This window comes from Microtus pennsylvanicus, chromosome 3, assembly GCF_037038515.1.
Source record: "Microtus pennsylvanicus isolate mMicPen1 chromosome 3, mMicPen1.hap1, whole genome shotgun sequence".
Taxonomy (NCBI): domain Eukaryota; kingdom Metazoa; phylum Chordata; class Mammalia; order Rodentia; family Cricetidae; genus Microtus; species Microtus pennsylvanicus.
In genome coordinates, this window is record NC_134581.1 from 33,199,384 (window position 1) to 33,223,987 (window position 24,604).

At 44.9% G+C, this 24,604-nt stretch overlaps 1 protein-coding gene across 2 annotated transcripts in view; it reads right to left on the reverse strand.

Moving 5' to 3' along the window:
- Nucleotides 1-222: 222 nt before the first annotated feature.
- Nucleotides 223-24,604, reverse strand: part of Mthfs (methenyltetrahydrofolate synthetase) — a 33,397-nt gene continuing 9,015 nt past the window's right edge. For both annotated transcript variants that reach the window (XM_075965028.1, XM_075965029.1), the window contains exon 3: nucleotides 223-569. In XM_075965028.1, coding sequence (XP_075821143.1) covers nucleotides 337-569 — 233 coding nt within the window. In that variant the 3' untranslated portion in view covers nucleotides 223-336. The remainder of the gene's footprint in view (nucleotides 570-24,604) is intronic.

Genomic DNA, 24,604 nt, shown 5'->3' on the forward strand with positions numbered 1-24,604 from the left:
GAAATAGAGCCTTTACCCCCAATTTCTATGTTTCTTTAATACTCATAAATATTTAATTTAAACTGCAAAGCATAAAGGTCAACTTACCATCTTAACACCAAGAAGCTAAGCTGAAAACCATACAGCTTTTGCCTCTATTTGAATTAATATTCTAGTATTCACACGTCTCCTGACTTATAATGGTGGTTTTAAGCCAGATATTTTATATTTACACGCAAGAAACACAATCTATATTCACTTTAATGTGCCATTTTGACTCATTTTTGACAAGGAGAAAATACACACACTTTCTACACACTGGTACAAACCAGTGAGTGTGGCTGTCACGGGATGAACTTAAGAGGCTGGGGCGTCTTCATAAAGGACTTCATCTACCTTCATGTCATGCTCATCCACTGGGACCTGGGGACAGATCTGTTCCTTGAACGCCAAAGCCAAGGTGTAGGGCTTCACTTTCTGGTGCTGCAGGCAGCGCTTCAGGTAGGTGTCATAGTAGCCCTTGCCCCGCCCCAGCCGGTTGCCATCTTTGTCAAACCCGAGGCCTGGCATGAAGATGAGGTCAAGTCCCCCTGTGGAAACAGGAATGCATTTGGAGTATCAATGGTTGTTACAAGATCACTTCAGGATAGCATCTGGGTTTTATTTCTAATAACATCAACCCTTTTTCTAATTTCTAAAGAAATATATAATCTTTGTGAAATTACTAAAAAAATCAAGTTGGACAAAGAAGGAAATAACTTTTCAGCTACTTAGTCAGTCCTGCATCCATCTTTCAGCAGCTCTCGTGTGTGCTAGGTGTGACTCTAGCCTCATCCACACCAGCTAGAGCACTGTCCATGGGCAGAGCCTCAGAACTTCCTTTAATTCTAGTATGCGGCTGATTCTACACACCTGTCCAACCTGGTTTGGTGGGCAGTAGGATAGGACAGATCTGGAGGGGTATGAGAAGGTAAGGAAAAAGCAGAAAGGATGGAGCTATTAAAAGTACCGAGCAGCCCACTCCTCTCCCTTTCCAGCCATTGGTAGGCAAGGGTAGGCACAGACTTTCAGCTTAGCTGAGAGCTAACCACTCAGACAGCACTGCTGGCAAGGCATACTATGGTTGGAAGCCAAGGGCTCTCCAGCACGGGAAGCCAGGAGTAGTGTTTTTCAGACTGCCAGTTAGACTGGTCCCTGCTTCAAGCAGCTGCTGACTTCCTATGAGGTGAACGCCACTTCCTGCCCCTGGCATGTCCTATTCACCCTACCTGCCAACGTCCCACACTGCTCAAGTGTAGTCCGATCCGACCCTCTAAGCCTGCCTATTCCAAGCCCTGCAGGCTGAAAGCAGTGATGCCACTGATCTTTGCTCTCTGCCCATCACATTCATTTATCTCTCCAGGAACGAACAGTGTCCTCTACACTTGAGCTCCTCCCTAGGATCCTCTTTATGTTCCCAGAGCAACTCACTTCTAAACCTGTAACACACATACATTTTCTATGATTTCTGCTTCTTCATAGAGAGAAAAAGGTATTTTGCAAAGTTCTCAGAGAAGATACATCAGGAGATGGTAGTTCAGTTAAAGTAAAAACTCAGGCCAAAACAAGATGTCTATCAATTGTCCCATACAACAGAGACAAGGACTTTAGAGACTCCGGCAGAGAGCAAGTAAATCTAGCTGGGCAACAGGAGGTCATGAGGTATTTTGACTTGATGTGGATTTTTAAGAACATCAAGAGTCACAAAAGAAGGAGCAGTGTGCTGAAGAAGAGGCAGGCAGCAGCTTTGTTTGCTGGAGAAGGAAGATCGGGGTGGAGTGTAGGAGGAGAGATAGGTGTGTGGTTCTCTCCAGCACTAGCTACAGAAGTACAAGATGGTAGGATAACGGCATGCCTTATCTCCCAGAAAATTAAAAGTAGAACTACCATAAAATCTAACAGTCCCACTCCTAGATTTTTAAAACAAGCTCTCAGAGGATCTTTACCCTTCCAATTTCATTATAGAACTGTACACAAGAGTCTAAAGGTAGAGGAGCCTAAATGTCCATCACAGTAGCAACTGATCAAAACAAAACAAATAACAGAAATCACATCCCATGGTACATACATGAGGTAACATATTAATCTGCCATAAAAATAGAAGAAAGTTTTCTAATAGTGGACATGGATGAACTGTGAGGACACTATGCTAAATGAAAAAAAGTCAAATAAACACATGTACTATATGATTCCACTGAAAGGCAGCGAGTAAAACATTTATAAACAGAAAGAATGACATTTGCCAGGGACCTGAGGAAGATGCTTTTGATCAACACAGCATTCAGCATTTTAGCCACGAAAATGGAAAAGTTCTAGATGTCTGTGACATGACATTGTGTTTACAGCCAAAACAAATCACTCTACACCTACAATTTAAGAGGTGACATCTCATATGGCATACTAGTTAACATAATAAAAAGTATAAAAGCAAAACAACAAAAAGAAAAGGCAACAGAACAGCCAGGATATCCACCATTGCCAACTCCTAGGAGAAGGCAGAATTCTGGAGCCACACATTTATGCTGGTGGAAGAAGAGAATGGAGAAAGGAAACAGGCGAGGAAAGCCATCGTCCGTCCGCAGGCTGCAGTCAAGCTTGCTGCTACTGCCCTGCTCCTCCCTGTGATTGGTCTGCTGCTCTCCCTGGAGTCTACCTCGTAGAGCTGAGTGTGTATGTCTCTGTCAACTCTGCTGGACAGCAAATTTCCTTGCAGGCCATAATTTTTTCCAAGTCATCCTTCATGTTTGGATTTTAATAGACTTCTAGAGCATAAAGACCCTGAGAGACTAGTATATTATCTTCGCCTGGATCAATCCTGGCAGGACAACCCCTATTTTAATAACTCTAAGGTACATATACTTGGATTAAAGAAGTAACACTATGGGACAAAACGAGTAAGTTTATTTATCTTCGCACAGCTGCTAGTTTGATGTGGACTCTAGAACCGATCAGCAGAAGTGAGACTGGCCACTGTTCTGTTAAGTAGCTCAGAGATCTGAAACTGCCTTTCACGGGTCCAGCATTCCACTTAGATGTTGGCTGTGTGTCCCTCTCCATAGGATTACCCACACCCAATGCCCTTCTACCATTTGTGGACTGTGGCCTCTGGTTCCAGTAGTTACTTAGAAAGTCTTTTCTGGTGTGCTCCCATTTCTGCTATTTGGTGAGTCCAAGCATTTTTCTGAATACATACTGCATTCCTTACTTGACTTAAACCATCTGTAGTTGAAGTCCTTCCTGTGCCTTGACACACGATCTTTTCTTTCCTTTCTCCTCTTCCCCCACCTGAAACACACACACACACACAACACTACTTCTGGATCCCTCCTTTCCCCATTGATGAAGAAATTAATGGGACAAGAAAATCAGGTATGGGCTCAATAAGCTTTCCATGCCTCACACACACACTAGAGTATGACCCTAAACACACCCTAATGTACCACAAAGTCAAAATTCAGTGGGCGAAACAGAAAAGTCTTCCTTCGTCACACATATGCTTCCCACAGCTCTGGCATGGCCCTGTTTGTAATCACCAAAGGCTCATGAACAGAGGACAATGATATCAGCACAGTGTCACCACAATTCTGATTTTGTTAAGCACCTTGTGCTCTTGTTTCACAGGCCCCACCGGAGTAGAATGTAGCGAAGACAGCCAAGGAGCTCCGCTCATCGGGACTGCAGCAGGAACTTCAGGGAGAGGTCTCTGGGGACCCTTCTGCACCGTCATAGTCTATTGTTTGCTATGCTTCTTGAGGGAGGTGTAGCTTCTTAGCTTTCTTGCATTCAGAACTGTAAATCTTACCTTTACCCCAACCTTATACCCTGCGTTTGTTCACAATCCTCCTTTTACCCATTATTGGGTAGTGCTCTGAAACAGCAACTTTCTCTGATGGCAGCTGGTAAGCGGCAAGGACCATGATCCTCCCTAGCTGTGGGATCAAGGATGAGCCACTTTCCAGTCTGTGTTTCAACATTATCACCTGAAAATCTGCTTGGTAACCTGCAGGTCATGAGCATTAAATTAGATAATGCTTATGAACTCTACAGTTCATAGTACCGTCTATGATGATCCCATGTATTATGAGACTTTCTCTTGTGAATTAAGAAATACGAGGCACCATTTCTTGAACAGGTTGGCAGAGAAGGGGATGGAGTTCCTTTGGAACTCCCAGTGAAATTAAGTATACCTACTTACTCTAGTACTCCCTTAGAACTAATCCCTGCATTCTTTTTTCCCTGGGGCTTCCTCAGGCAAAGGGGGAACAAAAAACCAAGAGACTGCAGGTAAAGAACCAGAGTTAGGTTTGTTGAGTTTTGTTTTCTGTAAAGGGTCAAACAGTAAATAATTTCGGCTATGAGACACTGTGGGCTGCAGGTCCATTCTGCGCTGTGAAAGCAGCCAGAGACAGCATACATGGAAAACTAGCTAGGCTTATTTACTAAAACAGACTTGGCCCACAGCTGCAGTTGCTACCCTGTCATGGGATATAGGAAGTTACTGAAACAAACACAGAAATAGGATCAAAATGTGGAGAGGATAAGAACAATATCTCTCAGGGGTGGCAGGGAGGCAATCGTTGGATTAAGGGACACAGAGGGGAGGGGAACAGGCAGAGCTGTGGACTCTTCATCAGCAAAAGGAACCCTAGGAAACAGGCTGTGGGAGAAAATGAAAGCGGATTTTACGCATGCTTCTACTAGCCCTTGTTCTGAGGATTTAGTTCACCCTTGGGAGCATCATTCTCAGTAAAATAACAGCAGATGTCTCTGAGGACATCCTGAACTCAGACTCCTGGGACAGAGGTCTCCAGGATGGAACTGGTTCAGCCACTGAACTGTCTCTACCCTGATCCTGAGAATGAGTGGTGGAGCCCAAGAGATATGAACAGCCTTTCGGCTCTGAAATCAACAGGAACTGTTCTTAGTGTTCTCCTTCTCCCTTTCACTCTTCTTCAGGAACTTCATGAGCAGGACAGCGCAACTGCACTAGGGCCAGAGAGCTCATCTTGTTATTCTGAACGTACTGTTCCACTGGAAAGTTCAGCTGCTTATCCCTCTTCCTACAGTGAAGGCATTTTTCCTGTCTCTTCCTTGCTCAAAAGCATTTAGCAGGGTTGGGGATGTAGTTCCGTTGAAGAATGTTTGCCTATGGGCAAAAATTCCCTGTGTTTCATCTTCAACATTGCCTAAAAACAGGCACGGTGAACCATGTATGTAATCCCAGCCTGTAATTCAAAGTTATCCTTGGGTACGCTAGAGTTCAGGGCCATCCTGGGTTACCTGAGACCTTGTCTCAAAAATAACAATTACAAAACAAAACAAAACAAAACAAAACAAAACAAAACAAAAAGAGCCAAGACAAAAAGAAGTAACTTTAATAATAACATCTAAGTTGCCCTTTCTTGGCTATGCAAATCTTCTTCTAGTCTCAGACATCACCTCTACATCATTTCCTCTGTATACTCCTTTGCCATCAGTTACATCAACTGAACCGTGTCTGACAAATCTGACAAACCCACTTGTGATTTCCTGCCTGGGTATCTGTGTTCCATCCCATGGTTACATTATGTAACATAGCAATAGTCCTACAACATGCTTCAGTTAAGTGTCCATGCAGTTCTTTTGTCCAATAACTATGCTGCAACCTGTCCTTGCACTGGGGTCCAGTAAATCCTTTCTTCTTCCAGATTTCTTATAACTCAGCTCTCTCTCTCTCCCTCCCTCCCTCCCTCTCTCAAAACCACCTTCACCTACAACCTCGAATGAATAAACATACTATGATGTAAAGTTTCCCTGAACTATTAACATCAAATGTCAGCTTAATCAACCACTGCATGCCTAGTCCTTAGCTCACGCGACTGCCTGCAGTGACTCAGGCTCGTCTAGCAAACATGATTCCACGGCACAAAGAACCTGAAACCCCAAAACGAAACACACAGCCAGTCATACATGACAGCTCCTGCGACAGACTCAGAAATCAATACTTTGAACCCATCATGTTTGTGTTTCAGGAGACTGATGCACGATGCTTGCTCCTCACAGAAAAACAACTCAGAACAAATAAGACGCAAGTCAACTTCCAGTTATTTGTATAAGCTGTTTTAAAAATATATATTTTTCTGAGCTAGCAAGATGGTTTAATGGTTAAAGGTGCTTGCCAACAAGTTACATAGCAGAAAGAGAGAATTGACTCCCCCCAAATTGTCCTCTGACTCTACAAGACACACACACACACACACTTAATAAATTTTTTTTTTAAAAAAGAAACCTGGAAACTCATGAAGAATTAATCAACTAAATCACCTAATGGAAACAGGTAATTTACAAAATATTTACATCATAAATGCATTTTTGCTTTGTCCCAATGTTTTGGCCATTGGGAATCATGCATTGAAAGACAGAATGACCCCTGACTATTCATTTCATCACTGTTATTATAAAATTCTTGCTTTGACACAGGCACCGATGTGCATGAAAATACAGAATTGACATTTATCACCAGAGAACTGAGCCAAGCACACAACACCAGGTAAGATGTATTCCTGTGTATAACAGGGCACTCGGCTGATCAGCTAGTGATGTATCACAACGTAAGAAGCCCATCTATGCCTTACATTCAAACCTAAGGATACTATAAGTGTGAGGCTTGACTCAATCCTATGAACACTAAATGAAAGAAGTAGTTACAGACCTGGATTGGAATCCATAGGGGACCCACAGAGGTTTTCAGGTCTTTGTGTCTCTGAACAAAGAATTCGACCAGGGAAATATGGACAGTGATAGAAATAAATGGAGGTCATTACTTAAGAAAGAAAACACTTCCGAGTGTAGCAGTCAGAGAGCTGGGACAACTCCCCAGCTCAAAATTCCTGGGCCTTTCACAAAGTGCCTGCCTGTCTCAGTTTTGTACATCTGTCTCTTACATGTAGCCTTGACGGGAAAAACTTCTGTGTCTCTGCCAAATCACCTCTCTCACGTAAACCTTGATCCTCTCTGTGCCCTAACGTTCCTCTGGGTCAAAGGAGATAGGAATTGAGACTCCTCTGGGCACAGCTAAAACACAGAAGAAAGCTGAAGTTCCTAAGGTACTAACTGCCGAGTATTTCCACACAGCAGCCTCCACCCCAGCAAAGTCAAAGAAAGATGGTCTGTGAAGACATACAATGTCTGTGGATTCCTATGAGTTCATCTCGGGAAGGACACACAGACAAGGGGCTGCCCCTGAGATGAAAAGCTGGAGAACACAAAGAAGCCTCTGAATGAGAAGGGGACCCTATACTTCCATAAAAATGTTCCTTCTGAATCTTTATCACATGGCACACAGAACTAGAAATGTAAATTTCTCCTCTTAAATATCAACATTCTGTGTGAAGGCAAAAGCCTAGAAGACTGTCTAGCAATTGGTCAAATGTACTGACTTCCAAATGGACCACTGGGTTTGGATCCCACAACAACCACGGGTAGCTAAGAAACTTCTAATCAACTCAGGCCTTCCTTAAAACCCAAATAGTACCAACATAACAGTGAGACTAAATAAATATATAAAAGAAGTATGCAAAAACTTAGTAAGGTATTCGGTAAATGCAGGCTTCTCTTATACTTATGGATATGAAAGTGCCTACTCTCTGTTGACTCTGAAAGTTTTTTCTTTAAAGAGTTATTTAGATTTGTTTTATCAGCCCTTACCCTTTCCAAGAGCAAACCTAACTCTCTACTGCCCTCTGCTGTCAACTAGAAATATGCAGGCAAAAGCCATTCACAAAAGCTGCTACAGCCAGGGGCAGAGGATAAACCATAGAGGCTCTAGGCAATGGTAGCTCTACTCAGATGTGATGAAAAAGCATCCTGCTCATAAACCGCTTTTCCTTTTCCAGAGGCTCCTCTGGGAAGTGCCTATGTCTAAGAACAGAAGGAACAGTGGCATTAATCCTTGATGCTCATGGTCAGCTGTGCTGTCCACTTCAGACTCATCCTCACATCTCCTGCCCACAGCCCCTCAAGACACATTATCATCTGCTTTCTCCAAATGGGAGAATCAAGATGCTGAGACTCCAGTGCTGGGGAAGAGGGAGCTCTTTGCTGAAGGGTAAAGCTCACAAAGACTATTCTACTAAATCCGCAGGCTCAGTCACACTGAATATGACATCTATACTAGTTCGGCTTGGGTCACAGTATGGACAGATGACACACAAACTGGGAAGAAGTTCAATAAAGCAGACAGTTAGGGGGCTGGCAGTGCTTAGGTAGTAACCGCTGGGGAACACTGACCATCCACAGACATGCAGGAGGTGGGAGTAAGAACAGAGAAGGTCTATGTTACCAGCGGATTTGCTGCTGGACAGGAATGTGGGTGCTGCACGGGGATACAGTGTTACCCTCCAGCTCACTCCTCAGCATCCTCTGTTCTCGAATACGTCCACAAAGTCACCCTTGGTGGGTTTTTATCAAGTGAAAAGTGAAAAAGACTGTGAGTCTAGCGGAAGCTAACAAACAGATTTAAATGGTTATTATCAGTGGTTACATCTGGGCATGGAGACTTGGATTATTTTTAGCTTCTACCTTATGTCTCATCTTTATGATCAACACTGCTGGGTTTGTTTATCTGTTTTATTTGGACATGAAATGACTGTCCCAGTGCTATAAGAAGACTAGAGAAAACTTTGGCCCATCGCCATGGTAACAAAGTAAGAATGAAATTACAACGAATGCAAGGACTATGGTAATGGTGGCAGGGTTATGGACACCCCCAATAGAAAGAGGTGAAGGATGACCACAGGCTCCCCCTTTGGGATTTCAGCCACTACTCATTCCCACAAACCAGCTGTGAGAGCTCTCAGACGCTACAGTATATAAAAAGAGAAATTGTAACTGAAAGTGAGACTCCATGGAACAGCTTTCATGACACACCACCCATGATGGAGTGGGGCCTTACAGTGATGTAGCTGTTTGGGGGCCACCCACCCTCCAGTAAGTAACCCCTCACCCATGTTCCTATAAACAACCCTAGTAAACATACTCGGTGGTTTACTGCGTTGGACCAGGGTGGACTCCATTTTGGTTGTTGTTAGCGCTACACCTGGGGTAAATAGATACCTTTTCGCATCTTCCCATAAAAAGTTCATGTAAAAACAGAGCACAGCTATTTTCTTTTAGTAAATTTTGTGTGTGTGTGTGTGTGTGTGTGTGTGTGTGTGTGTGTGTGTGAATACTCTAAAATATGTCTAGTCTTCACCAGGAGACATATTTCAAATCATGTTAGCTATTTTCTTAAGCATCTAACAGTTTAATTGTATCTTGACCAATATCTCATCTAGAAAATATGCCTCAGATATTAAGATAACAGGAAACAGCTAGCAATTATCTGACATTATTTTATCAGACACCATGACCATCACTGCTATCCCTATGAACAATAATCGTAACCATATATGAAAAATACCAAACTAGTTACCACAAGCCAGCGTGTAAGTGTGCACCCATGCAGTCACATGGAGGCCAGAGGAGGACATCGAATGTTCTATCACTCTATGCTTTACTCTCTTGAGACGGAGATAAGGACCAGCCATCCTCTGGTCTCTACCTCCCCGCAGTCCTGAGAGAACAGGCCTGGCGTTCTGCTTGTGTTTGGGGTTTAAACTCAGTCCGCATTCTCATGCACCCAGCATTCTCACCCACCGAGCATCTCTGCACCACCCAATTCTCTACGTGGGTTTGCAGCCCACAGTCTACCAGTCAAATAAGGTTATAAAATTTCACCTGACCCCAGCCATGCTTCATGTTGTCACTAAAATGAAAGAGTCCGTCCCTGAAACAGACGCAGTACTAGCCACGAAGCCCCAAACATTTATTACCTGCCCCTCCACAGAAGAGGTTGCCAGCCCTTGATCTGGGCATCTCCCTTAGGGCGTAAGCACAGAGAAAAATCAAACTTCAATTCACCTTATCTTAAAAGATACTGACTAAAATAAATAATATGGAAGGGGATATTAAATTATTTTCAATGCAAAAAATACACAGACACAGTATTATCTAATCAAACAGCTTCCTAAGTGTTATTTTTCACCAAGTTTGGGAGACATCTGCTGCCATTCATAGTCAGATGGTCTAAACAGGACAATAAAAGTGGGAAAATGAATGTTTTTCTCACACTTGAGTAACCTCTGGTTATGTAATTTTCTTTAAAAAAGAAAAAAAGAGGAAGATAGAAACTCTTAGATCTAAGTTAATAATTCTTAGCACTCTTCTTCCATGTGACACAATCAAGAAAAAAAATAAGAGAAGCACAGAAAGACAAAATATTGTACAACCCCCACTTGTATCTAAAGCAGTCAAACTCACAGAGATGGAGAAATGGAAAGAAGAACCATGTTCCTTCAGGCTGGCGGGGAAGTCATCTGGTGCATGTGTTAACTATCAGTGGGCACTTTCAGGTCCCCAAAAGAGATTTTTTTTTTTTGGCTTTTTGCGACAGGGTTTTTCTGTATAGTTCTGGCTGTCCTGGAACTCACTCTGTAAACCCAGCTGACCTTGAACTAATGAAGGAATGAAAATGTGGCTTTCTCTAAAGCAGTGTTTTTCAATCTGTAGGTTGCGACCCCTTTGGGGGTCAAATAACGCTTTCGCAAGAGTCATTTAGGACCATTGGAGACATGAATATTTACAGTACAATTCATAACACTAACAAAATTAGTTATGAAGTGGCAAAGGAATAATTTTATGGTTGGGGGTCTCCCAACACGAGGAACTGTGTTAAAGGCTCGCAGCATTAGGAAGGTTGAGAACCACTACTCTAGAGTAACGAAGAGCATCTCTTCAAGGTGCAGGGTAAGAGTGTCCTTAGGTTGTACAGGAAGAGCTCAGGAAGTCATTATCCTCACCGGTTATAGTGCTGCTCATTTCCTCAGCCTCAAGACTTTAGCAAAATGGGAACTGCTCGCCAACTTCCATCACTTGTTTTACCCAAATGCCTAACATGCGCTTGAAAGCCCAGCAGTATCTCTGGTTCCGCAAACATAACCAGACTCACAGTATATCTCTTCAGCTTGCTCTCTCCTTCCTTTATAGGCCTCATAGCTCACCTGATATGAGCCTTGTGTGACTAGAACAACTTCTACTGCTGCGAAACTCAAGTTAAAATAAGACAATGCTATGAAAAAGTGTCACCTAGGTCTATATAACATCCTTTACAATGAATTGTGGTGATTTTTTTTAACTCCAGCTAGCCTTGTTATCTGCTTCAATACGTCTTTTTGGTATGTAAAAAACTTCATCTTGAAACCCTTAATGCACCCTAAAACCAGCTTGACAGCAAGGGGAAAGCAGAAAAGAATTTCCTAAAGCTTTACCTTCTATCGGAAATTCAACGGAATCAAGTCAATATATAGCCATTATTAATAACTTGATAAATACAATGTCAGTCCCACCCAAGGAACTATAAAGAACATGGGAAAGGTATATACCAATTAGGTCTAACAACTTGCTCAGCTGAAAACACACCCAGGAAGTTGAGTGTAAAGAAACACCTAAACTATAATAGGGATGGGGTGATTCAAGTGCCAAGGCAATACACAGAAAGGAGACAATTGCATCCCACCGGCAAAGGGGTTAACTCCAGGAAGATGACATTAAGGAAGTGGGTGCTGGAAGAATTAGAACCTCCAGGGATCTGGAAGAGGAGCAGCAATGGCCTGTGACATCAAAATGAAACAAGAAAAAACATAGATATGGAGAGCTTGGCATGTATTCAGGGACAGTGATGGCTGCCTCTGGAAAAGAAGATAGCAGGGGCATATATATGGACCATGTGGAAAAGCGCCTCCAGAGGCTAGGAAAGAAACCCATGAAATTCCATAGTGAGAACCACTGAAGCCCTTTGGCAGCTTGACAGGAAAATCAGGAGAACATGAGTAGCCATGGAGGCCAAATGGGATCTCCAAGCAAAAGAAACTCCACCGCAAGGTGGAGAAGGCCTGGGACAAGTGAGAAGCATCTTTAAGATCATACAGAAACAGTCTAAAATCACTCCTGGCATTTAAAAATGCTACATTAACATATTCCTACATAAGCAAACATTCCTTATGAAAATGTAGTATTGAGCTGCACAGCACTCCCACACTCCCGGGAGCATTCTGAAGGAAGGCTGAGGAGAAGGTCCTCACTGGTTTGTAATCGGACCCCAGTAACCTGTACCCCCTGTACCCCACCAGACAAACTGACTCCTTTTAAGACCCTTCCAAGAGCTCAGAAGCAGAAGCTTAAAGGAGTTCCTCTGCAGGGCACTTGGGTCAGCAGGGGTACAGCGGGTACTCATCACATAATGAGGGAGAACCTTCTGAAGCCTAGCAATTACATGTCTTACATTCCTTGACATATTTTGAAAAGATGCTGTGGGCTGGTTAAAGATGAGGTATTTCTTTAAAACAGATATCATCCTCTGACTTTTCCTAAGTGTTCCCTTATTCGTCTCTAGCTATAACACAGAACGAAATAGCATAGTTTGTCTATTATCCCATGCATTTATTTAAAAGGTAATAGACTCCTCGATAGTGTTTTTCAACACAGAACTAAATGGTTTGCAATGAATAAGGCTATGTGCAGAGAGAATGTGGGAGTTATTCTACTGGTATTAGACAAGTACCAACACTGTTGTCATACGAGTCAGAAAGGAGAGCAGAACGGTTTTCAAAGGTCACTCTCACATCCAGTAATTCCATATCCAGCCAGCTGTTTTCAGATGGTTCCACCTAATTATCCACTTTAAGAATCTAGCATTTCATTCATCACAACTGAACTGCTGTCTATATGCCCAAACAAATGGACCAGCATTTGTCCCTTTCTCCTCCAAAGTGGGAATTCTATTCTGGATTACACATTTCTGTTCCCCATGATTTTGGTCCCTATTTTTCATCAGTTTTTGAAGATGGAGAGTCTTAGAAACAAAAACACTTGGCTGACTTCATTGTTCACTTTGTGACTTTGATGAACTACTTTCCACAGGGGCGCATTCCCTTACAAAGGTAAAAGACTGACTTGGAGACCTCCAGTTGACTCCCAGTTCAGTGATTCTCACTGCACTATCAAATGACTAAGGGTCATACAAATGTGGAGACAGTGGACAAAGGCCCTGCTTCAGCGCACTCCATCTGTGAAACACTGACATCTGCTGGACTTGGAGAAGAGCGTGCTATTCATCTAAGAAACAATCCTGAAAACTACAGCTGGCATTCCTCGCTGTGCAAAACGTTCATCGAGGATGCATGCTTCTTATCAAATCAAAGTTTCAGTGTTTGTTTAAACTCGAGAAATAATTTGATTATAAAAATTTCTGAAACTCTTTTAGAGATTTGAAAAGTTGAGTCTATGCTGTTATGCTTCTCTATACAAAAGAAATAATCACTTAAAACACAAGAGAGTAACCAGCTGCGAAACATTGTGTGGTCACAGCATGGTGGGGGGGGAGTAACCAGCTGTGAAACATTGTGTGGTCACAGCATGGGGGGGGGGAAGTAACCAGCTGTGAAACATTGTGTGGTCACAGCATGGGGGGGGGGAAGTAACCAGCTGTGAAACATTGTGTGGTCACAGCATGGGGGGGGAAGTAACCAGCTGTGAAACATTGTGTAGTCACAGCATGGGGGGGGGAGTAACCAGCTGTGAAACATTGTGTGGTCACAGCATGGGGGGGGAAGTAACCAGCTGTGAAACATTGTGTAGTCACAGCATGGGGGGGGGAGTAACCAGCTGTGAAACATTGTGTGGTCACAGCATGGGGGGGGGAAGTAACCAGCTGTGAAACATTGTGTGGTCACAGCATGGGGGGGGGGGAAGTAACCAGCTGTGAAACATTGTGTAGTCACAGCATGGGGGGGGGGAGTAACCAGCTGTGAAACATTGTGTGGTCACAGCATGGGGGGGGGAAGTAACCAGCTGTGAAACATTGTGTGGTCACAGCATGGGGGGCTGGGGGGAAGTAACCAGCTGTGAAACATTGTGTGGTCACAGCATGGGGGGGGGGAAGTAACCAGCTGTGAAACATTGTGTGGTCACAGCATGGGGGGGGGGAAGTAACCAGCTGTGAAACATTGTGTAGTCACAGCATGGGCTGGGGGGAAGTAACCAGCTGTGAAACATTGTGTGGTCACAGCATGGGGGGGGGGAGTAACCAGCTGTGAAACATTGTGTAGTCACAGCATGGGCTGGGGGGAAGTAACCAGCTGTGAAACATTGTGTGGTCACAGCATGGGGGGGGGAGTAACCAGCTGTGAAACATTGTGTGGTCACAGCATGGGGGGCTGGGGGGAAGTAACCAGCTGTGAAACATTGTGTGGTCACAGCATGGGGGGGGGAAGTAACCAGCTGTGAAACATTGTGTGGTCACAGCATGGGGGGCTGGGGGGAAGTAACCAGCTGTGAAACATTGTGTGGTCACAGCATGGGGGGGGGAAGTAACCAGCTGTGAAACATTGTGTGGTCACAGCATGGGGGGGGGAAGTAACCAGCTGTGAAACATTGTGTGGTCACAGCATGGGGGGGGGGAGTAACCAGCTGTGAAACATTGTGTGGTCACAGCATGGGGGGGGGGAAGTAACCAGCTGTGAAACATTGTGTGGTCACAGCATGGGGGGGGGGAAGTAACCAGCTGTGAAACATTGTGTGGTCACAGCATGGGGGGGGAAGTAACCAGCTGTGAAACATTGTGTGGTCACAGCATGGGGGGGGGAGTAACCAGCTGTGAAACATTGTGTGGTCACAGCATGGGGGGGGAAGTAACCAGCTGTGAAACATTGTGTGGTCACAGCATGGGGGGGGAAGTAACCAGCTGTGAAACATTGTGTAGTCACAGCATGGGGGGGGGAGTAACCAGCTGTGAAACATTGTGTGGTCACAGCATGGGGGGGGGAGTAACCAGCTGTGAAACATTGTGTGGTCACAGCATGGGGGGGGGAGTAACCAGCTGTGAAACATTGTGTGGTCACAGCATGGGGGGCTGGGGGGAAGTAACCAGCTGTGAAACATTGTGTGGTCACAGCATGGGGGGGGGAAGTAACCAGCTGTGAAACATTGTGTGGTCACAGCATGGGGGGCTGGGGGGAAGTAACCAGCTGTGAAACATTGTGTGGTCACAGCATGGGGGGGGGAAGTAACCAGCTGTGAAACATTGTGTGGTCACAGCATGGGGGGGGGAAGTAACCAGCTGTGAAACATTGTGTGGTCACAGCATGGGGGGGGGGGAGTAACCAGCTGTGAAACATTGTGTGGTCACAGCATGGGGGGGGGAAGTAACCAGCTGTGAAACATTGTGTGGTCACAGCATGGGGGGGGGGAAGTAACCAGCTGTGAAACATTGTGTGGTCACAGCATGGGGGGGGAAGTAACCAGCTGTGAAACATTGTGTGGTCACAGCATGGGGGGGGGAGTAACCAGCTGTGAAACATTGTGTGGTCACAGCATGGGGGGGGAAGTAACCAGCTGTGAAACATTGTGTGGTCACAGCATGGGGGGGGAAGTAACCAGCTGTGAAACATTGTGTAGTCACAGCATGGGGGGGGGAGTAACCAGCTGTGAAACATTGTGTGGTCACAGCATGGGGGGGGAGTAACCAGCTGTGAAACATTGTGTGGTCACAGCATGGGGGGGGGAAGTAACCAGCTGTGAAACATTGTGTGGTCACAGCATGGGGGGCTGGGGGGAAGTAACCAGCTGTGAAACATTGTGTGGTCACAGCATGGGGGGCTGGGGGGAAGTAACCAGCTGTGAAACATTGTGTGGTCACAGCATGGGGGGCTGGGGGGAAGTAACCAGCTGTGAAACATTGTGTGGTCACAGCATGGGGGGGGGAAGTAACCAGCTGTGAAACATTGTGTGGTCACAGCATGGGGGGGGGAAGTAACCAGCTGTGAAACATTGTGTGGTCACAGCATGGGGGGGGGGGAAGTAACCAGCTGTGAAACATTGTGTGGTCACAGCATGGGGGGGGAGTAACCAGCTGTGAAACATTGTGTGGTCACAGCATGGGGGGGGGAAGTAACCAGCTGTGAAACATTGTGTGGTCACAGCATGGGCTGGGGGGAAGTAACCAGCTGTGAAACATTGTGTGGTCACAGCATGGGGGGCTGGGGGGAAGTAACCAGCTGTGAAACATTGTGTGGTCACAGCATGGGGGGGGGAAGTAACCAGCTGTGAAACATTGTGTGGTCACAGCATGGGGGGGGGAAGTAACCAGCTGTGAAACATTGTGTGGTCACAGCATGGGGGGGGGGAGTAACCAGCTGTGAAACATTGTGTGGTCACAGCATGGGGGGGGGGAAGTAACCAGCTGTGAAACATTGTGTGGTCACAGCATGGGGGGGGGGGGAAGTAACCAGCTGTGAAACATTGTGTGGTCACAGCATGGGGGGGGGGAGTAACCAGCTGTGAAACATTGTGTAGTCACAGCATGGGCTGGGGGGAAGTAACCAGCTGTGAAACATTGTGTGGTCACAGCATGGGGGGGGGGGGGGGGAAGTAACCAGCTGTGAAACATTGTGTGGTCACAGCATGGGGGGCTGGGGGGAAGTAACCAGCTGTGAAACATTGTGTGGTCACAGCATGGGGGGGGGAAGTAACCAGCTGTGAAACATTGTGTGGTCACAGCATGGGGGGGGGAAGTAACCAGCTGTGAAACATTGTGTGGTCACAGCATGGGGGGGGGAGTAACCAGCTGTGAAACATTGTGTGGTCACAGCATGGGGGGGGGAGTAACCAGCTGTGAAACATTGTGTGGTCACAGCATGGGGGGGGGAAGTAACCAGCTGTGAAACATTGTGTGGTCACAGCATGGGGGGGGGGAAGTAACCAGCTGTGAAACATTGTGTGGTCACAGCATGGGGGGGGAGTAACCAGCTGTGAAACATTGTGTGGTCAAAGCATGGGGGGGGGAAGTAACCAGCTGTGAAACATTGTGTGGTCACAGCATGGGGGGGGGAAGTAACCAGCTGTGAAACATTGTGTGGTCACAGCATGGGGGGGGAAGTAACCAGCTGTGAAACATTGTGTGGTCACAGCATGGGGGGCTGGGGGGAAGTAACCAGCTGTGAAACATTGTGTGGTCACAGCATGGGGGGGGGGGCTGGGGGGAAGTAACCAGCTGTGAAACATTGTGTGGTCACAGCATGGGGGGGGGGGAAGTAACCAGCTGTGAAACATTGTGTGGTCACAGCATGGGGGGCTGGGGGGAAGTAACCAGCTGTGAAACATTGTGTGGTCACAGCATGGGGGGGGGAAGTAACCAGCTGTGAAACATTGTGTGGTCACAGCATGGGGGGGGGAAGTAACCAGCTGTGAAACATTGTGTGGTCACAGCATGGGGGGGGGAGTAACCAGCTGTGAAACATTGTGTGGTCACAGCATGGGGGGGGGGAGTAACCAGCTGTGAAACATTGTGTGGTCACAGCATGGGGGGGGGAAGTAACCAGCTGTGAAACATTGTGTGGTCACAGCATGGGGGGGGGGAAGTAACCAGCTGTGAAACATTGTGTGGTCACAGCATGGGGGGGGAGTAACCAGCTGTGAAACATTGTGTGGTCACAGCATGGGGGGGGGAAGTAACCAGCTGTGAAACATTGTGTGGTCACAGCATGGGGGGGGGGAAGTAACCAGCTGTGAAACATTGTGTGGTCACAGCATGGGGGGGGGAAGTAACCAGCTGTGAAACATTGTGTGGTCACAGCATGGGGGGCTGGGGGGAAGTAACCAGCTGTGAAACATTGTGTGGTCACAGCATGGGGGGGGGGAAGTAACCAGCTGTGAAACATTGTGTGGTCACAGCATGGGGGGGGGGAAGTAACCAGCTGTGAAACATTGTGTGGTCACAGCATGGGGGGCTGGGGGGAAGTAACCAGCTGTGAAACATTGTGTGGTCACAGCATGGGGGGGGGAAGTAACCAGCTGTGAAACATTGTGTGGTCACAGCATGGGGGGGGGGGCTGGGGGAAGTAACCAGCTGCGAAACATTGTGTGGTCACAGCATGGGGGGGGGAAGTAACCAGCTGTGAAACATTGTGTGGTCACAGCATGGGGGGGGGGGGGAAGTGACCAGCTGTGAAACATTGTGTGGTCACAGCATGGGGGGGGGAAGTAACCAGCTGTGAAACATTGTGTGGTCACAGCATGGGGGGCTGGGGGGAAGTAACCAGCTGTGAAACATTGTGTGGTCACAGCATGGGGGGGGGGAGTAACCAGCTGTGAAACATTGTGTGGTCACAGCATGGGGGGGGGGGAAGTAACCAGCTGTAAACATTGTGTGGTCACAGCATGGGGGGGGGGAAGTAACCAGCTGTGAAACATTGTGTGGTCACAGCATGGGGGGGGGGAAGTAACCAGCTGTGAAACATTGTGTGGTCACAGCATGGGGGGCTGGGGGAAGTAACCAGCTGTGAAACATTGTGTGGTCACAGCATGGGGGGGGGGAAGTAACCAGCTGTGAAACATTGTGTGGTCACAGCATGGGGGGGGGGCCTGGGGGAAGTAACCAGCTGTGAAACATTGTGTGGTCACAGCATGGGGGGGGGGCTGGGGGAAGTAACCAGCTGTGAAACATTGTGTGGTCACAGCATGGGGGGGGAAGTAACCAGCTGTGAAACATTGTGTAGTCACAGCATGGGGGGGGGGGGAAGTAACCAGCTATGAAACATTGTGTGGTCACAGCATGGGGGGGCTGGGGGAAGGGAAGGGGGTGGATAAAGACAATAATGACTTCCAGGTGCTATCTAGCAAAACACTCACACACACAACACAAACACACACTCCCCCCACTGAATATACATATATGCATTATATAAAAAGGAAAAAAATCTGCATACAATAATAACAAGTATAAACTAGTTAAAATACACTTAAAATACATTAAAGGAAATGTGCAGACGCAAGAATGGGGTACAGGGACACACGGAGGATACTATGCTAAAATATTCTGTTAACTCTTTGGACTTACTTGTGCCTTTATCTTATCAGCCAGTAATCCCATTCAATGTACCTCAGAAACTATTTACAAAAGAAAATAAAAGTTTCTGACAGAACAAATATACCAAAACATCTTAACTTACTCTCTGAACGCTTTGAATATTGAAACATTAACTTTAAAGATTTATTTTACAATTTCTAATTTTGTGTGGGTAAGTGCATGTGAGTACAGATGCCTGTGCAGGCCAGAAGAGGGAGTTGGGCCCTTTAGAGCCGCCTGATGTGGGTACCGGAAACGGAGCTCAGGTCTTCCACAAGAGAAGAACCCACTCTGAACTGCAGAGCCATCTCTTTAGACCTGGAATAATGTAACTTTAAAAGCCACCAGAATGTTTACACAGCTATCCTAAGACACTTAAGGGCAGCTCACCACTGAGATGTCCATGTGTACACTTAAGTGTGTATTGTCTTTTTCCTAAATGCATCTGTTTATCGCTGTCTCCCCTCCCCTTCTCCCTCTTCACCCTACTCTCGCAGTATTGGTACTCAAATGTATACTAAAAACTTTCCCAATAAAGGCCCAACTCTATTTCAAACTGTTTGTCCTATAAATCGTTCCTGTGATGGCGTCAAGAATATTGGCTTCACTGGAGTGGAGATCTCTGAGAGGAAATCCTCAGGTGGAGCCATACAAAGCTGTGTCTTCCTCCTCTTGCGGCTGTTGCCAGTTTAGGTGATGCCATTTATAAGCCCAGGAATGAAATTCACCTGAGCATACAGCCATAGAGCTTACTTTGTCCCCTACACAAAAACACAAACTGTTTTGCAAGTCTACAAAACTATGACTGATAAGAAATGCTATCTACTGACCCAATACCATCCTATAATCTGTCTAAAAATATATAAATGAGAGAAAATCCCTGGGTTCCCTATATTTAGGCTTGTTATAGTTAAAGCCAATGAGATGTAAAGATCTGCAGAAAAACCTCCTGCAGTAGGGACAGCTAACATTCATCCAGTGCCATCAGCTCCGTTTTCCTTCTTGCTCATTACAGATGTGATGGCTGGATCCACAGAAGCCATTTCCCAGTAGGAAAGAATTGCCAAGAAAATGGTAGCCCACACTTTCACCTCCTTAAACTGAGAGGCCAATGTCAACAACCACATGCCACTGAAAGTCTATTCTCATTGCATAAAAAACAAGTAATAGATAAGCCCCTTCGTTGTTTAAACTGTACTTTATAAGATTTCTTTTTCTTATAGTCCAATGCCATTACTAACTAAATCAAATATATTAACCAACAAAGAAATTTTTAATAAATTCCAAAAGTTCTAAAGTATTTGTGCCAATATTTTCTTACTCAAGGGGAATAGATAAGAAAATGGTTAGGACATATAATAATGTTAAATATTGCTTGGGTCAATGAAGCATCTAATACTATTAAGATAAATCAGTTAACAATGAGACCAAAATCATTTCTATCAAAATATTAACTACTATTACCTTTGTATTATAAATGGATGAATACGGAATAAAGAAATAATTACGGGTTAATAGCAAGGTCATAACAAGGACAAAATATTGATTGCTTGAATGATTTATAAAAAGAGTAGGTAAGGCATAGATAACAAGGAGAGGAAGGGGGAAAGCAAAGAGCTGAAGGAAACAGAGGGAAGACAGAGACAGTAGGAGAGAAGAACAGGGAAGGAAAGGAAGATCCCTGGGGAGGGGAAGAAGAGCTGGGCATCACCTCTGTGTCCTTTCATATCCCTGTCCACATGAGAAACTCCTCATAGTCCCTGACCCCAACTCTGAATGCTCAAGGACTGTGTCTCACCCAGCTAACTTTAACCAGCCCTTTCCTCCTTAACCAATCACCCTTACCAACACTGATACTCCCCACCCCACCTATCCACTGGACCCCTGGCCCTCTACATCCTTAACCCCTCAGCATGGTAACCACAAAAAGAAGTTAAGAAAATAAATCTATTGAACAAAGCACAGATGTTTCAATGGTCTCTAGAGTTAGACAAGTGGTTCTCAACCTGGCGGTTGAATGATGCTTTCACAGGGTCACATATCAGATATTTTGCATATCAGACATTTATATCATGATTTGAACAGTAGAAAAATTAAATTTCTGCAGTAGCAACAAAAATAATTTATGTGAGTTCGAGACCAGCCTGGTCTACAAGAGCTAGTTCCAGGACAGGCTCCAAAGCCACAGAGAAACCCTTTCTCGAAAAACAAACCAAAAAAAAAAAAAAATTTATGGTTGGGGGATACCATGGCATGAGGAACTGTATTACAGGGTTGCAGTGTTAGGAATGTTGAGATTCACTGAATTAGTTTACCTGCCTATATTATACTATGCTAGAAATAAAGTCCAGCTGTGACCCTATCAGAAGAAGAGATCATTCAATAATCACCACATATGGCTAGTACTTCATGACAACAACTAATACTCTTTAAAAAAAAAAAAACAATCTGCTAGCCTCACATGCATGAAGAGAAGACCGGGGTTCGATCCCCAGTATGGCATAAACAAGGAAGAGTTGTACACACCTGACATCAAAGTCCGTGCTAGGTAGATGCAAAGGAGCAGAAGTCTATAAGGTTAAGGCCGTGACAATGGCTAGGATTTGAGAAGGAACTGGGCAGAGTGGTTCACAGTCAGTCTCAGCTTTGGAAGCTGATGTTCAAGATTCTAAGTGTAAGGCCAATCTAGACGATAGACTCCACTTCCCTCTCACCCAAAAGAAAGATGAAAGACTCCAGCAGTCAGAGAAGAAGGGTGACATTCAGTCGAGGTAAACAGATGAATGAAGGTAGCGGACCCAACCCCCCAAAAGAGAAGGGGGAAAATATGAAGCACCTCTTTTCTTCTTCCTTGCCATAGAATCTGGAATTAGTTTCTAGGCAATGAAAACGACTTCCACATGGTAGAGTAATGCTATGCTGAGGTAAGGTCACATTTGCAAGAATATTTCAAGAAAGGCAGCTAGTGAGTAGGCTTCATTACCCTGTGGAAAAGAATTCAGCGTCTGTTAAGGTCAACAAAGGTAAACGCAAACTCATTTACAGATAAGGTTTATGTAAAATCTCCTTTTACTCTGATTTTTCAATTAAAAAAATTCAACACAATTTCTAGGAAATACTACAATATATTATAACTAATTTTATTAATTGATTACTTCTTTTTAAAAGTCTGGGGATTCTAATAATTGAATGTGTACATAAACTTAAACCTAATCATAATTTTATGGTTTTACTCACAGGCAATAAGAAAGGAATGGGAAAAGTACTCTAAGAGCTTCAGGTTTACAAAGAAAGTTCTGCATCACCCGGCTTAGTCCTTTAGAGAAAAAGCAAGTGTTTAATAGCACATTAATGAATCATTGTGCCTAAACAGACATTCAGCAGGCTAACCCACTTGGCAAGGATTGACCGCAATCCCTAAGGGAAGGATCTTTTCACCTCAATGCACTGGGAGTTAACCAGAAGTAAATTACCACTTGGGAAAATCAGGATGTATTCTACAGTCGCTGCTACAAAAGATAAAACAGAACGTTCTGATAGAGATCCAGGGAAACCTAACAAGCGTGCACCTACCGTTCAAATTAAAATCCAAAGCTGACTTCTCTGTGCTTAGTTGAGTACAAAACGGCTACAGAAAGAGATGAATTCATGAGCAGCTCGTGAGCTTGTCTGCAAGAAGCTGCAGTTCACTTTCCAGCATGGCACAAACTGGGCATGGTGGCAGAGGCCTGAAATCCAAGCATCTGGATGGTAGATGTGGGAGGAGCATAAATTCACAGCCACCCTCGGCTATGCAGTAAGTAAGCTCGAGACCTGCCTGGGCCACCTGAGCCCTCACTGCACAAGGGAGATGCACTAGAGTGAAAAACAGAACTGGGTGGCCTCCCACTCTGGTTAACTGCCTGTATGTCCTTTAAAAAGTCACTCCACCTCTCTGGGCTACAGCTAACTCACTGGAATACAGCGGAGAGTGTACAAGGATTGTAAGGATTCGGTCTGCTTTCTAATTTCCAGTTGTTCTGCTTTACAAACTTGTAAATCTGAAGGAAATTTCCTCTCTGGTCCAGGGAAGGAAGCCACCGCAACTGCCATCGTGACAGAGAAATGTACAAAAGTGTACGTAAAAACGATAGCTGTTTATTTTTAGCTAAGACAAGCTGTTTCAAAAATTCAAAAAAAAAATCAATTAATAACATTTCTGTTGTATAAAGGAGACATTGTAAGACCAAAATTAACCTGCAAGCCCCACCTGCCCAAAGACCAGGCAAATTCCTGGGATGCTGGGAGTTGTACAAAGCTCTACAGAAAATATGGTGATTGAACAGATTTGTCCTTAAAAGGGCCCACAAGTCAGTACTTGGCTTGAAACTGTAGAAGTGGTTTTTCTCTTTCGAATCTCAGGATTAACAAGATGGCTATAAGTTGGCAAGCATACTTCCTGTAAGACAAAGGCTGTTACAAACCACATCAAATGCCAATCACATGGGAGCTTTAGCAACGTACTTCTTCGTTTAGCAAAAACTATACCGAAACCAAAAGTTCTCCTGAGCAGATGATAGTCATCTGCATGGCAGTGTCCCCGAGTTATCACCAGCTTGCTGAGAACGCTGTAGCTGTGACAGTCTGGCCCGGTTCTTGGGCCTAGGTGCCGCCCCAGGCTTTCAGTCTAAAAATTAACACATTTGTTTGACCTACAAAAGAAGAAATATGGCAGGTGTGTTATCTTCATCTAATCTGGGGCCTAGCAACTCAATGTACCCAGAGGCCAGTGTACCCCTGGGGTACAGAAAGAAGCATGGTGGAGTAGGTCACCTTGACACAAACAAGCTGTAACCACCTAGCAGGAACAAAGATGTTCTAAAGAGAGAAGGTTGTGGTCATCCCTGCCGTCAGACAATTGAAACAGTCACCGCCGGGGAACTGGAATTTCTCTAGTAATGTCGTGCAGCAAGTAGGGAAAGGCCTGGTGCCAGTCAGAGGAGGAACTCTTTTCTGCTTGTCCTCTCATGAAGAACTGGAGATAGGTGGCCAAGCCTGGCTTATTGAGCCTTCTAGAACCCAGGCTTTCGACCCTAAACACTCCAGTAACAAAACTGCAGGTTTTGTTTCTCATCAGCCTTTAACAGACCTTTAGCACGATAAATACGCAAGGTATCCACGCCAATTACCAGCCTCCACTGCAGATCTGCCAGCATCAGCAGCCAGAGATCATTCCGTGTTTCTCTTAACTCAGCGACTTTCCCAAGACCAGTCTGGAGAGAAGATAAATTTCAAGACTATCTCCCAGGAAGGCCCTGCCCAACCCAGGGATAATGTTGACATTTTACACATGATATAAGTTTAAAAATCACAGCAACTATAAAACAATTCCCATGCATTGCTTGTAACTTTGAAATTTCAGATTTTCTTTCATGGTTATAAAGGACTGGTCATCTATTCATTGATATAAGCATTCTTTGAATTTATAATAAATACTGGATTCACTTTGAGAAATTTCCAGTATGAATCAACATGTTGCTAGAGTTGTTGAGGTCAGAGCACAGACCCTAGCAACCAGAACAAGTCAGGCTCAGTCGCTGCCCTCAGTCAGTTTAAACAGACAATAAT